Below are 15,631 nucleotides of genomic sequence, written 5' to 3' on the forward strand. Positions count from 1 at the left end.
CTAACTTTTAAACTAGACTTAAATGCTGGGCTGGGCTGGGACTTGTAGTTTTGTAAAAGCAGGAGACACATTTTTGGTTAAATACTAATATCTGATCATATATACTAACTTTTAAACTAGACTTAAATGCAGTTGAAGATGATGAAATAACAGTGGTCAAAATACTTACACAAATCAGCAACTTTTCCTCAGACTTAGTGAAATTGCTTCCAACCATGTTGCTGTGTGATTGCGCTGCGATCATAAGTTGGAAACTGGCAAGGCTCCAGGAAATGGTCGCGTGTTGTTCGCGTGTTGATTGCGCTGCTTGGACCGAGATGGGTCCATATGGCTTCGGCTGTATGGACCACAGTAACTCTTTTCCCTGTCAGGAGCCTAGGAGCCTAACGCCCCGGGGGGTCAGAGACGGGACCTTTTCGGAGGACCACTGACGTATGCAACCGTCGCAGTTTTTTGTGATGTCACTCTTTAGGTGTGTGCAAATTTTTCCTTGCACCGGGTGGAGTTTTTGGGTTGTGTTTTGCACGCCACAGGCTTTTCAACAGAAAATAACCAGCTGGAGGCAGAATGGTTGCAAAACACTACGGGTTTGTTACCTAACTCTGGGTTTCAAGACCAGTCCACCTCCAGCTGTTGCAAAACTACTACTCCCATCAGCCACGGTCTTTCAGTGCATGCTAAGAATTTTACTTTTGCTGCATCTAGGGTGCCACAGTTTAGAGACCCGTGCATAAAGGCCTGAAAAATGTGGGCCTGCAGAACTTACAATACTAGAAGTGCCAGCATTCCCAGGCATGCTGGAAGTTGTAGTTCTGCAACATCTAAAGGGCAATATGTATTCGAACGTCCTTGGGCCTTGAGGACACTGAAGTCAGGACGTTCGCATACGTCCTATGTCCAAAAAAATTTTAAATTCATTATGCTAAATAACAAGGAAAAGTGCCTAAATACACATTTGCCAACCAGGGTGTCTGCAGCTGTCCAGGCATGCTGGGACTTGTAGTTTTGTAAAAGCAGGAGACACATTTTTTGTGAAATACTAATATATGATCATATATACTAACTTTTAAACTAGACTTAAATGCTGGGCTGGGCTGGGACTTGTAGTTTTGTAAAAGCAGGAGACACATTTTTGGTTAAATACTAATATCTGATCATATATACTAACTTTTAAACTAGACTTAAATGCAGTTGAAGATGATGAAATAACAGTGGTCAAAATACTTACACAAATCAGCAACTTTTCCTCAGACTTAGTGAAATTGCTTCCAACCATGTTGCTGTGTGATTGCGCTGCGATCATAAGTTGGAAACTGGCAAGGCTCCAGGAAATGGTCGCGTGTTGTTCGCGTGTTGATTGCGCTGCTTGGACCGAGATGGGTCCATATGGCTTCGGCTGTATGGACCACAGTAACTCTTTTCCCTGTCAGGAGCCTAGGAGCCTAACGCCCCGGGGGGTCAGAGACGGGACCTTTTCGGAGGACCACTGACGTATGCAACCGTCGCAGTTTTTTGTGATGTCACTCTTTAGGTGTGTGCAAATTTTTCCTTGCACCGGGTGGAGTTTTTGGGTTGTGTTTTGCACGCCACAGGCTTTTCAACAGAAAATAACCAGCTGGAGGCAGAATGGTTGCAAAACACTACGGGTTTGTTACCTAACTCTGGGTTTCAAGACCAGTCCACCTCCAGCTGTTGCAAAACTACTACTCCCATCAGCCACGGTCTTTCAGTGCATGCTAAGAATTTTACTTTTGCTGCATTTAGGGTGCCACAGTTTAGAGACCCGTGCATAAAGGCCTGAAAAATGTGGGCCTGCAGAACTTACAATACTAGAAGTGCCAGCATTCCCAGGCATGCTGGAAGTTGTAGTTCTGCAACATCTAAAGGGCAATATGTATTCGAACGTCCTTGGGCCTTGAGGACACTGAAGTCAGGACGTTCGCATACGTCCTATGTCCAAAAAATTTTTAAATTCATTATGCTAAATAACAAGGAAAAGTGCCTAAATACACATTTGCCAACCAGGGTGTCTGCAGCTGTCCAGGCATGCTGGGACTTGTAGTTTTGTAAAAGCAGGAGACACATTTTTGGTTAAATACTAATATCTGATCATATATACTAACTTTTAAACTAGACTTAAATGCAGTTGAAGATGATGAAATAACAGTGGTCAAAATACTTACACAAATCAGCAACTTTTCCTCAGACTTTGTGAAATTGCTTCCCACCATGTTGCTGTAATATTGGGAAACTGGCAAGGCTCCAGGAAATGGTCGCGTGTTGTTCGCGCAATTGCGCATGCGCGATCGAAAAATCGCAATCGCAATATGTATTTTGGTTAAAATATCATACATATTCGATTTCAGAGTGCTGCTACAGCAGTTTTCGAAATATCTGCAATAAATTTCGCATTCGCATGTTGCGATATTTCGATAAAATATCAGGAATATTCTGAGCCAATCAGAGCGCTCCTCCAGCATATCTCGAAATTGCGCAATAAATATCGCATTCGCATGTTGCGATATTTCGATAAAATATCAGGAATATTCTGAGCCAATCAGAGCGCTCCTCCAGCATATCTCGAAATTGCGCAATAAATATCGCATTCGCATGTTGCGATATTTAGATAAAATATCACGAATATTCTGAGCCAATCAGAGCGCTCCTCCAGCATATCTCGAAATTGCGCAATAAATATCGCATTCGCATGTTGCGATATTTCGATAAAATATCACGAATATTCTGAGCCAATCAGAGCGCTCCTCCAGCATATCTCGAAATTGCGCAATAAATATCGCATTCGCATGTTGCGATATTTCGATAAAATATCACGAATATTCTAAGCCAATCAGAGCGCTCCTACCGCAGTTATTAAAAAAAATCGCAATTATTTTCGCATTCGCAATAGCGAAAAATCGCATTCAATTAATTTCGATAAAATATCACGAATATTCGAATTTAGCGAATATATCTCGAATATTCGAATATATATTCGAGATATATCGCGAAATCGAATATGGCATATTCTGCTCAACACTAGTTGTAAAGGAAAAAAATGTGTTGCCTAAAATGTATGTCTGCAAGGTAGACAGACAGAGTAGTGTAATGATTCTGTTAAAAAAACAAGTAAATACCTATTAAAGCGGATGTTCACCCTAAAAACAATTTTCTAACATTACATTGTGCTCACTCTCGACATTGACAGTATGCTGATGTTTTGTTTTTTTTGCCGTACATACCGTTGTATCGCTATTTTCCCCGCCGGCTTCCGGGTAGTGGCTCCCGCGGGAGTGGGCGTTCCTATGCACAGGCTTAGTGATTGACGTGATGACAAAAGCTTCCCCCTGGCCCATAAGGCGCGTCACGAGTTGCCGAAAGAAGCCGAACATCGGTGCGCAGGCACCGTATAGCGCCGACTCGCAGTTCGGCTTCTTTCGGCAACTCGTGACGCGCCTTATGCGCCGGGGGGAAGCTTTTGTCATCACGTCAATCACTAAGCCTGTGCATAGGAACGCTCACTCCCGCGGGAGCCACTACCCGGAAGCCGGCGTGGAAAATAGCGATACAACGGTATGTAAGGCAAAAGAAAAAAAAAAACATCAGCGTACTGTCAATGTCGAGAGTGAGCACAATGTAATGTTAGAAAATTGTTTTTAGGGTGAACCTCCGCTTTAAATTCCTTCGTCTATATAACCTCCGGCATGGAAGTGGCTGTTCTCTCATTTACTTCCTGGTTTGCGGCGCTCGTTCATGTAAGAAATACATTTCCCAGCATGCATTGCGGCACGCCCAGTAATTCACACCTCCTTGAAGTCTCTAACACGTAGAGAGCGTCCTGCCGCACAAATGTAGTTCCCAGGAGGGGGCGAGCACATCACTGACCACCACAGTAAAGCCTCCCTTCACTGTGGTGAGTAAAATCAGACAAGCAGGAAGTGAACAGAACAGAGAAGAAATAGAGCAACTTCTGAGCAAAAACGAACAATGAGGAAGTGAAAAGAGGAATGTCTGCAGGTAAAGGATGCTTATTATAAAAAAAAATGTTTCCTTTACAACCCCTTTAACCACTTGCCGACCAGCCACCGTCGTTTTACGGCGGCAGGTCGGCTCCCCTGCGCGAGAGCCCATACAATAACGTTGGCTCTCGCGCAGGCCACTAGGCAGGCGCGATCACCGCCGGGCACACGCAATCGCTCGTTACAGAGCTCCCGGTCCTGTCAGGGAGAGAAATACAATGTATGAACAGAATATCAGTCATTTCCCCTAGTGGGGCCACCCCCGCTACAGTTAGAACACCCCCAGGGAACATTCTTAACCCCTTCCCCGCCCCCTAGTGTTAACCCCTTCACTGCCAGTGGCATTTTTATAGTAATCCAATGCATTTTTAAAGCACTGATCGCTATCTATCAATGGATTCTTTATTACTGGCGATTTGCTTTAAGTAAAATGGATTAGTACTGTATTCTGTGTTTAATGAAGTTTAACAGATGAGATTTTTGTTATTTGTACATCCTACAGTGCTCTGGAATGGAATGAAGTTCTCCCAGAAATTAAGGCTCAGCTGCATCTGCTGTGTGATGATGGAGAGACCTGGTGAGTTCAGTGGAAAATGTATAATGCATCGGCAATAAGTTCTCCTACTGCGCCATGATCACATTTCATATACAAACTTTAAAATGTGCATAAAATACTTGTACACACACCAATGCATGCACTGTACTAGCCTAAAATAGATATACTGTAAATCCAATCCAAAAAATTCTCATATAAGTTTTATCCACTTTCCTACTGGCCACTTTTACCCCCTTCCTGCCCAGGCCAATTTTCAGCTTTCAGCGCTGTCGGACGTTGAATGACATTTGCGTGGTCATGCAACCCTGGACCCAAATTAAATTTCAATATTTTTTTTCACACAAATAGAGCTTTCTTTTGGAGCACTGCTGTAAAAAAAAATATTTAAAGCCAGCAGCTACAAAAACTGCAGCTGCTGACTTTTAATATATGGACACTTACCTGTCCTGGAGTCCAGCGACATCTGCAGCAGAAGACAAGCAATCGCTCATCTATCTGCTGCCCCCACCGCCATCCTCGATGAGGGAATCAGGAAGTGAAGCGATCCGGCTTCACTGCCAGATTCCCTATGGCGCATGCGCGAATTGCGCAGCGCCGTCCTCACTGGTTCCCGTTGTGTTCTGGGAGCCAAGTGTTTCCCAGATCACAATGGGCCGGGCGGGAAGTGACGTACTCCCCTCAGAGAGGACTCCCGGAAGTGGGTGCAAATACCTGTTTTTGACAGGTATCTGCACCCCCTCCCACCTAAAAGATGTCAAATATAACACCGGAGGGGGCGAGGGTTTCAATGAATGGAAGTCCCACTATAGGGTGGCACTCCGCTTTAATCACCACTGTTTTTTTTTTTGTTTTTTTTTTTTGTTTCTAAATTTTGCAAAGAGGCTCCTTCACTGATGTGTGCTGATGGGCACTGATGAGGTGGCACTGATGGGCACCGATAGTCTGCACTGATGGGCACTGATGAGGCGGCACTTTTGGGACTGATAGGCAGAACTGATGGGCACTGATAGGAGGCACTGATAGGCGATACTAATGATCACTAATAGGTGGCAATGATTGGCACTCATAGGCGTCACTGATGAGCACTGGTAGACAGCACTGATGGGCACTGGTAGGCAGCACTCACGAGGAGAGCCTGATGGGCAGCAGTGGTGGGCATAGGCACTGTTGGGACTGGTAGGCACTGTCACCTCTACAGAAGCTGGTCATCAGCTCCCTTTTCCTCTCCTCCTCACACTGACAACGTGAGGAGGAGAGAAGAGAGCCGATACAGATGTAAACAGAAGCCGGTTATCGGCTTTTCTTTCCTAACGCTGACAATGTGAGGAGAAAAGAATAAAGCCGATAACTGGCTTCTGTTAAAGGGACATCAGTCTCAACATTGCCCACCAGTGCTGCTAATCAGTGCCCACCAGTGCCACCTATCAGTACCCATCAGTGCTGCTAATCAGTGCCCACCAGCTCCACCTATCAGTGTCCATCAGTGCTGTCAATCAGTGCCCATCAGAGCCTCATCATCAGTGTCACCTATCAGTGCTGCCCATCAGTGCCACCTATCAGTGCCCATCAGTGCAGCCTCATCAGCACACATCAGTGAAGGAGAAAAATTACCTGGTTGCAAAATTTTATAATAAACAAAGAAAAATGTATGTTTTTTTTTTCAAAATTTTCTGGCTTTTTTTGTATGTTTAGAAAAAAAATTAAACCCAGTGGTGATTAAATACCACCAAACGAAAGCTCTATTTGTGTAAAAATATTTATATAAATTTTTTATATGGATACAGTATTGTATTACAGCGCAATTGTCATTCAAAGTGTGACAGCACTGAAAATTGGCCTAGGCAGGAAGGGGGTGAAAGTGCCCTGTAGGCAAGTGGTTAAATTTTCTGTATACAGCCTGTCAGTTTTGGATTTCTTGTGTTTTGCAGGATGCCTTTTTCTTCCTTCTTGGTTGAATTCTATCGGGTAGAAATCTGCCACCTTAATCTGGACAATGTATGTTGTAGCAAAATACATAAGTGGTGTCTAACTGGATTTAATGGAAAGTGGATATCAGGAGTGAATGCAGGAGGATGCAAAAGCAACTGTAAGAATCACAAATTTCTATAACAACCTTTTTCTCACTCACCACACAACGCTAAGAAATATTGTTTACAAAACCCAATAGATCTAGCTCAAAATTTCCACCAAAAAAAAGTAAAAGAAAAGTGACCAAAATGCACATGAGAACAGTCCCAGTCAAGTCTGCAGGCAGTAATAGGGCTATATGGCTGTATGGTCAGTTCCTAAACAGCTCAATCTTTATAGCAGCAGATAGTAAATCCCTACAGCAGCAACTTACCACTCCCAGTGATATTGCAACTCAGCATCCGGTCATACACAGCAGTTAGTCCACTCTATGCTCTGTACCCAGGTGACTCTGGCTGTTGGCGCACATGGACTGCACACTAGACAGCGACATGCACTCTCCAGGCTCTCTCATGGCAAGCTAAAGCTGAGTTCTGTACAGCCTGAGAAAATGCAGTTCTTTCCCGTCGTCTTGGTAATTTCCCTCTGGGAAATGCAGTTCAAAAGCTCTTGATTCCAGTAGAGTCTCTCTTCTCTGGACTACAGTTCCCACTGTGCAGGGCTGCCTTACTCAGTCTAGTTTGCTGGAATTGTTTGTTCCTATCCATCCTGCATCTGAAGGTCCATCGGTTTGGTTCCTGTCGTTCCTGGTATTCATCCCACCTGAGTGATCGAGAAACGCACCACCATCCGGGGAGTCCTTGTTGAAGTGATCCAGGTCCTTAGAGGCCATTAAGCATATTAGACTTACTGTTGCAAAACAGCTGAATAAACAACACATGGTAAGCGTACCCTAATACAGTATCTATACTTGATGCTTTGGTGATCCCTGTAGACAACTAGATTTTCATCAGTTCATGTCAGCGATTGGAAAGTCACATATATTTTTTGTACAAGGACTATTTCACATACAGTGTTTTATTTTTTTCCAGTATCACATTGCTTGTGATATCTGGTCCTTGCACATGGACTTAACTATCATTGAGTCATATTTATTATATTTTATGTTATATACTTTATGTCACTATTAACATTGTGTTTTGACACATTTTAGCGCTGCACTAATTATCTATATTTCTTATGGACTTTGTTTGTTCGAGTGCTGGCTGCTCCTTTTCTCTGTGGTTTAGCGCCATTTTGTCCCTTTTTCCATATATTTTATAGGACTCTTATAATAATTGGCTTATTTTTCTGTGGCAGCGACATTTTGGACCAATCCACAGTTCCGAATCACTCTGGAGGACTCTGGTGAGAATTGCATAGGAGAGAGTGGGGAGCCACGCTGTACAGTGCTGGTCAGTCTGATGCAGAAAGAGCGTCGGAGAAAGAAAGGAGGGGACTATTTAACAATTGGCTACTATATATACAAGGTTAGCTTTACATGCCAGCCTTAAACTAAAGGAAATTGTAATGGTTTAGGACCAATTGATAGTTTGTAAATTCCTAAACAGATTTTTTAAGATTACTATAAAAACTGTCTTTTATATACTTTTTTTTCTATATTTTATGAACATATAAATAATGGCAATGGATTCCCAAAGCACATTAGGTTATCTAAAGAGAGGGATCAGAAGCAGTTATTTCCTTTCAGACAGGCTATATCTCATTTAATGGGGCTGTACAGAGGGAGGAGAGGGGGTTATTGCTCTGACTTATTTAGTTATCTGTTAAATTGTTAAATTCAGCTTGAACTCTATGAACAAAATTGTTTGTCTCACAATATATAGTACATATCATTTCTTTTTTAACAATATGGGGTTGATTTTTACTAAAACTTCAGAGTGCAAAATCTGGTGCAGCTGTTTATGGTAGCCCATCAGCTTCTTACTTCAGCTTTTTCAATTAAAGGGGTTGTAAAGGTAAAAGTTTTTTTACCTTAATGCATCCTATGTGGCATGTAAGGGGGGAAGGAGTGGATTAAGCGGAAGTTCCATTTTTAGGTGGAACTCAGCTTTAATGCCTCACATTAGACTGGATATAATTGGACCCTAAAGCTAAAATTTAGGCACTGCAGTAATAATGTTTTGATTACAAAACCATAAACTTTATCTCCAGCGACATATAGGGCTTATATGACCTAGTGTTCTATTTATCCCTTGCATCCATCCAGACAGTTTAACTTGATGAATAAACTCAGACAAGGAAAGCCTTTCAAATGTTCCTTTTCATGGAGGATACTCATAGGTAGAAAAACGTTAATGGTGTAAGGCACATGGAAAGATGTTTACACCATGACAGATTACTGGGGTCTGAAAAACAGCTACAAAGCAGCATATAAGGGCAAATGTATTAATTAATTTCATATATATAGAAAGATACATCACTGGTAATATGTTAGAAATGTTATGGGCTACTTTGATGGTCCCTGAAATTCAGACTTAATTATTTTGTGTAAATTGTTTTATAACGTATTTGTAATGTATCATATTGGATAGTAGATCATGTGTAATAATTATTGTTATTGATAATGGTAATTTTTATTATAGTTGTATCGTTTTGTAGTTACACAATGCTATTATCATTTATTTTTCAGGTCCCTAAACAGGTGCGGAATTCATTTTTTTCTCTCCTTACACATACCTTCCAAATTAGTATGGTAAAGATGGTAAAGAACAGCCTTTCTCAAACAAGGTTCTGTAAAACCCAGGGGTTACAGTGAATGTTAGGGTTCCCTTTAAGGATGGGATGATCATTTACTACGTGATGGCACTTACAAAGTTCCAGTACTGGCAACACTAAGCAGGAGTCACTGACCAGCAATGTAACAGGGCATTTTTTTCATTGGCCTCCACTGTAAGTAGCCCCCTATTGACCAAAGATATAATATGAAAGCCTTCCTCTGATTTCCGATGTTTTATGCTGACCACCAATGTAAAGTAGCACTTTAGCCCTCCAATGTAAGAGATCTACTATTCCATTGACAAAACCCAACTATATAATATACCATGAACTGTAATATAATAACTTTAAGCAGAGGTTCCCCAAGATCTGAAAATGAGTTCAAGGGTTTCTCTTTGGGCAAAAGTCTGGCACCAATTTACAAACAAAGGGGCAGATTCTCAAAGAAATTACGCCGGTATATCTGTTGATACGCCGCGTAATTTCAAATTTTGCGCGTCGTATCTTTGTTTTGGTATCCACCAAACAAGATACGACGGCATCTGTGTTAGATCCGACAGGCGTACGCCTTAGTACGCCGTCGGATCTAAGATGCAATTTTCCGGCGGCCGATGGGTGGTGTTCACGTCGTAATCCGCAGCGATTATGCAAATTAGCTATTTCCGACGATCCACGACCGTACGAGCGGCCGTTGCATTTTTTTACGTTGTTTCCGTTCGGCTTTTTCCGGCGTATAGTTAAAGCTGCTATCTGGTGGCATACTCAATGTTAAGTATGGCCATCGTTCCCGCGTATAATTTTGAAAATTTTACGTCGTTTGCGTAAGTCGTCCGTGAATGGGGCTGGACGCCATTTACGTACACGTCAAAAACAATGACGACGTCATTTGGAGCAATGCACCCTGGGAGCTTTGACGGACGGGGCATGCGCAGTTCGTTTGGCGCGGGGACGCGCTTCATTTAAATGAAACACGCCCCCTACTCGCCGCATTTGAATTCCGCGCCCTTACGCCGCGAGAGATACACTACGCCGCCGTAACTTACGGCGCAAATTCTTTCTGGATTCAAACCAAAGCCAGGTAAGTTGCGGCGTAGCGTATCTCAGATAGTATGCTTCTAAATATGTAGAACAGTCAATATCATTCTTTCTGTGTTACTAATTTGTAGCTACATTGTATATTCCGTTTCTCATACATTCATTATGCTGGCTTAGTGATTATCACAGCAATGATTTTTCCACAGGGTACCCAGCCTAATTAGGTCTTATCTTATTGCAAAATTCCAGGGTTTTTCTACATATTGCTGCTTGTCTTCTGGATTATTTACCTCTGCCTATACCAGTGGTCCCCAAACTGCGGCCCGGGGGCCAGATGTGGCCCTTTGCTTGCTTTTATCCGACCCCTGGGGTACTATTTCATCCATTAATACCAAGAATTAGGCATAATTACTCTCACTAACACTTACAATGGGACCCAATGACACCCATCACACCAATGATGGGACCCAATTTTTCCCAATGACACCAACAATGGGGCCCAATGGCACCAACGATGGGGTACAATTCCTCCCACTGACACCAACGACAGGGCACAATTTCTCCCAATGACACCAACAATAGGGCCCAATGGCACCAACAATGGGGCATTATTTCTCCTAATGACACCAACAATGGGGCACAATTGGAGACCCCTGGCCTATACTTAAAATACTTCCCATGCGCCATATAGAAAAATGACGTCCGGAAAGTGGTTTCATTATCCTGACTGGGCATCATATGACGTCCAGCAGGATAAGCCGCAATTGCGCGAGTAGAAGAGAGCCATTCGGCTATTCTCCTGACAGGGGGGTCTGCGCTGATAATCAGCGCATTGATTATCAGTGCAGACCCATCGAGGATGTCCACTTCAGACCACCAAGGATGCCTACTTCAGACCATCAGGTGAGCCCACCAGAGGTGCCAATCAGTGCCCATTAGGATGGACTCTGTGCCCATCAATAATGCCTGCCAGTGCCCCCTGATCAGTGCCACTCATCAGTGCCCACCAGTGCCACCCATCAGTGCCCTATAAATCCCCACCGATGCCACCTATCAGCGCCACCCATGATTTCCCATCAGTCCCACCTATCAGTGACCATCAGTGCTGCCTATGAGTGCCCATTACTGCTGCCTATTAGTGCCACCTATAAGTGCCCATCAGTGCTGCTTTTCAGTACCGCCTATCAGTGCTCATCAGTGTTGCATATAAGTGCCTCATTATCAGTGCCCACCAGTACCACCTCATCCAATTAATACTGCCTCATCAGTGCAGCCTCATCAGTGGCCATCAGTGAAGGAGAAAACTTACCTATTTGCAAAGTTTTGTAACAGAAACAAAGCAAAAAAAATGTTTTCAAAATATTCGGTATTTATTTATTTGTAGCGCAAAAAAATAAAAACCCCAGTGGTGATCAAATACCACCAAAAGAAAGCTTTATTTGTGGGGGAAAAAAATGATAAAAATGTTCTTTGAATACAAGGTCACATTTTGTCATTCAAAATGCGACAGCGCTGAAAGGTAAAAATTGGACTGGGCAGGAAGGGTGGAAAGTGCCCTGTATTGAAGTTGTTATTAAATGGATTTTACTAACAATCATTTTTATTATCGTTGTAAGAAGGTTAACAATGAAATCAAGAAAAAGCACATGAAACATCAAAACAGCCAGGACCGTGGCGCAAGCTTACAAAAATAGTGAGTGGTAAATACATACACATATAAAGCATTGCCAAATAACATAATAAAAGAGTAACAAGAGACATGGCAATCTTCTCACTGTATTATCTTAAACCTCAAAAGTATAGCAGGGACTCCTGTTGTAATATCGCACAGGAGAAGTATCCCATATACTATATGTAGCACTACCCCCGAAGAAGCTGCTGGTTTGTTTTGGGTGGCACGTTACCTCGTGGCTCCTCGGCCGCCCTAGGGGTGTATACAGTAGTGAATATAGAAGTGACGGAATGTCCATGACAGGTGTCTTTTTCTGCGCTCTTTAGTAGAAGGAGAAATAACAGAATCAGGCGTAACAACAAGGAAAACAGTCCTGCTCCCAACAATACTTTGTATTCTTCGCCACTCTAGCCAGAGTGGTATAGCGTACCTGGACAGGCCCCTCTCACTGACCTGGCAGCCAGAGTATCACTCGAGCTTGAAGGAAAAGTCTCTGCCACAGACCCTCCTGAAATGGACTCAGGGTAAAGCCTCTGCCACAGGCCCTCCCTGTGATTATAATTACGGAGATGATCCTCCTTGATAGAATTGCGCCTGGATCTCCTTCAGATAGTTTCAGGTACCGACTAACAGGTGACCAGCCTCTCAGTGTCCGGCTACCTTGATCCCCGGTGGTTTGTCGAGACCCTATTGGATCGCCAACCTCTCATTGACTCTCCTCAGATGGACTTCCCACCAAACAGCTATCTCGCTTGGGATCTTCAGGATTGGGAACCCAGCCGACCACTGGGCTCCCCGCCACAGCTCTGTTGTCCCGGACCAACATGGTCCCGGAAACAGGAACACTGTGTGACACGTGCACCCTGGGCCCGGAAGGCCATTACGCCGGGCACTGTGATGCAGTCACCCTGAAGGTGGGTACCGCACTCCGAAGAAGAACCCAGACTAATGGTGTCTGTCCCATAAATACCATCCCCCAGCATGCACAGTGAGGCTGAACCCTCCTGATAGGCTGCTGGGGAAGAGAACCCAAACCTCGACTCCACTGCTGCCACCCATCGCCCTGGGGTAGGAACTACACCCCAGCAACAATAGACAGCCCACAGCACAGCCAAGCTGAGACAGAGACCCAGTTTTGAACATAATAATTGGATCAGAGTCAGATAACACTCTGATCCCTCTCTAAATTTTACTAGCACCGGTACCTTTTAAGTAACCAGGCACTACATATAAATCTAAGGAATAGCAGAAAAGAAAGAAACAAGAAAAGCAAAGACAGAATGGAAGGTACAGAGAGAGAAGGGGAAACCCAGAAAGAGGGCAACGAGGTGATGTTCTCTGGGGACGGGACTGATGTGGTTTAGAGCGAGGTAAGTGTTCAATGGGCTCATTTAACAAAGCAATACGTAGATGCTGGAGGACCGGAACCTCTGGAACTTTCCATATCAGGTTAATAAATGGATTTTATGCTGTGAAGAAGACGAGTCAGGCCCCGTACACACGTCCGAGGAACTCAACGGGCAATACACATCGTTTTGCTCGTCGAGTTCTGTGTGAAGCCGCCGAGGATCTCGGCGAGCCAACTTTCCTCATTGAACAACGAGGAAATAGAGAACATGTTCTCTATTTGGCTCGACGAGGAACTCGTCGGCTTCCTCGGCCGAAAGTGTACACACGGCCGGGTTTCTCGGCAGAATTCAGCTCCGATCGAGTTTCTGGCTCAATTCTGCCGAGAAACTCGGTCGTGTGTACGGGGCCTCAGGGATTGCATCTCTTTTAAATCTTCATTACTGGCTTGTGGAGCCTGTGGATTGGCTACAGGAGGACAGTCTTTCTTTATCGTACATCATGGGACACAGAGAAACCATAGTAATTACTATGTGGGTTATACGCTACCTATAGGTGAATGGACACTGGTACACTCAGAAGACAGGAAGGCCCCCTCTATATAACCCCTCCCATACAGGGAGTACCTCCGTTTTTCACCAGTGTCTAAGGCAGGGATCTCCAAACTACGGCCCTCCAGCTGTTGCGGAACTACACGTCCCATGAAGCATTGTAAAACTCTGACATTCACAGACATGACTAGGCATGATGGGAATTATAGTTCCTGAACAACTGGAGGGCCATAGTTTGGAGACCACTGGTCTAAGGTATTGGTCACGGTTAATGAAGTGTTAAGAATATGCTCCGCAAAGAGATCCTTGACAGGATCAAGGGGCTATGCAGTCGGATCCATTCAAAGTGCCAAAAAGGGCCAAAATGGATGGTACCCGAGCCTCGAGGAAGAACAAGGTTTTCCTGCCTGTAATGCTCCTCTTTTGAGGGCTGGACCCTGGGATCCAGCACCTTGGTCACATATACTAAACCAAAAGTTGCTCTGTCAGGGTACTGTACAGGTCCAAGGGAGTGGACCCCAAATACAATACTTGAAGGTATTGTATATGGCCCGCCGTGATGGGTGAAGATTGGATCTGTCTGTGAATTCCAGATTCCAGTCTTCATTCAGGGGGTGGAGAATTTGCAGGTAGATTTCTTGAGCCACCAACAACTATTACCGGAGAATGGTCTCTACATCCCAACATTTTTCTGGCCATATGCCAAAGATGGGGTACCATCTAGATCTATTGGTGTCCAGGTTCAACAAGAAATTGGACAACTTTGTGCCATGAACAAGGCATGCACTTGCAAAGGGGACATATGCGTTAGTGACCCAGTGGGATCAGTTTTCACTGATTTATGCGTTCCCCCAGTTTAGCTGCTACCGCGGCTTCTTTACAGGATCAAAGAGGAAGGGAAGCCGGTATTTCTAGTAGCCCCAGCATGACCCAGAAGATCCTGGTATGCAAAAATCATAAGAATGGCAGTAGGGGATACATGGACTCTTCCATCTCATCCAGACCTGCTTTAGCAAGGGCTGGAATTACATCCTGCCTTACAATCGCTAAATTTAACGGTTTGGCCTCTAGGTCCATTTATTATAGTGTCTGGAGGGCCTATGTTTTCTGGTGTGAAGCCAAAAGATGGCATCCTCGGAAGTATGTCATAAGTAGAATTCTTCTGGAGCTGCGGTGGCTCAACGCGATTGGCTTGTCAGCGCATTGCCATTCACCTCTGCAGCTAGGGGTTCGGATCCCGGTCTCGGCTACATGTGAATTGAGTTTGGTGGTCTCAGCCCGGCTCCCGGTGGGTGTGCTATGCGAGGTAAGCCTGCGCTTAGTACGCCCACCCCCCTCCCACAAAAACCACCACACTTACATGCACTCGAAATTGGGTTAACATCACGCACTTTGACCACGCGGTCTCTAAAAAGAGAGGCAAAGGACTAACAGGGCTGGTTGAGCGGGCTAATCCCCTCACTCCCTTATAGGGAGTCCCTCTGCCCCGTTGGGCTTCAAAGCGGAGCAGGTAGGACAGGCTGTGTGGGAGGACCCCCTCACACCCGCCATTGCCACCCGGGGCATGGAGAAAGGTGGCAGATTGCCTCTGGGGGAGGCCTGCCTACGCCTAGTCCGGCTCCTCTCTCGAGTACACGCACAAAATACACTTTAAAAAAAATAAAAAAAAATAAGTAGAATTCTTACCTTTCTACAGTTGGGGGTAGAAAAGAAACAGGCCTGGAGTATGACCAAGGGTCAGATCTCGGCCTTGTCAGTGTTTTTTCAA

General features: G+C 44.3%; 1 protein-coding gene across 1 annotated transcript in view; it reads left to right on the forward strand.

The window, feature by feature from the left end:
* LOC120937871 (calpain-8-like) overlaps positions 1 to 15,631 on the forward strand; it is a 74,116-nt gene that overhangs the window by 44,461 nt on the left and 14,024 nt on the right. The window contains exons 8-11 of the mRNA XM_040351397.1: positions 4,519 to 4,593; positions 6,501 to 6,658; positions 7,840 to 8,009; positions 9,173 to 9,184. Coding sequence (XP_040207331.1) covers positions 4,519 to 4,593; positions 6,501 to 6,658; positions 7,840 to 8,009; positions 9,173 to 9,184 — 415 coding nt within the window. The remainder of the gene's footprint in view (positions 1 to 4,518; positions 4,594 to 6,500; positions 6,659 to 7,839; positions 8,010 to 9,172; positions 9,185 to 15,631) is intronic.

This window comes from Rana temporaria, chromosome 4 (genome assembly GCF_905171775.1).
Source record: "Rana temporaria chromosome 4, aRanTem1.1, whole genome shotgun sequence".
NCBI classification, from domain to species: Eukaryota; Metazoa; Chordata; class Amphibia; order Anura; family Ranidae; genus Rana; species Rana temporaria.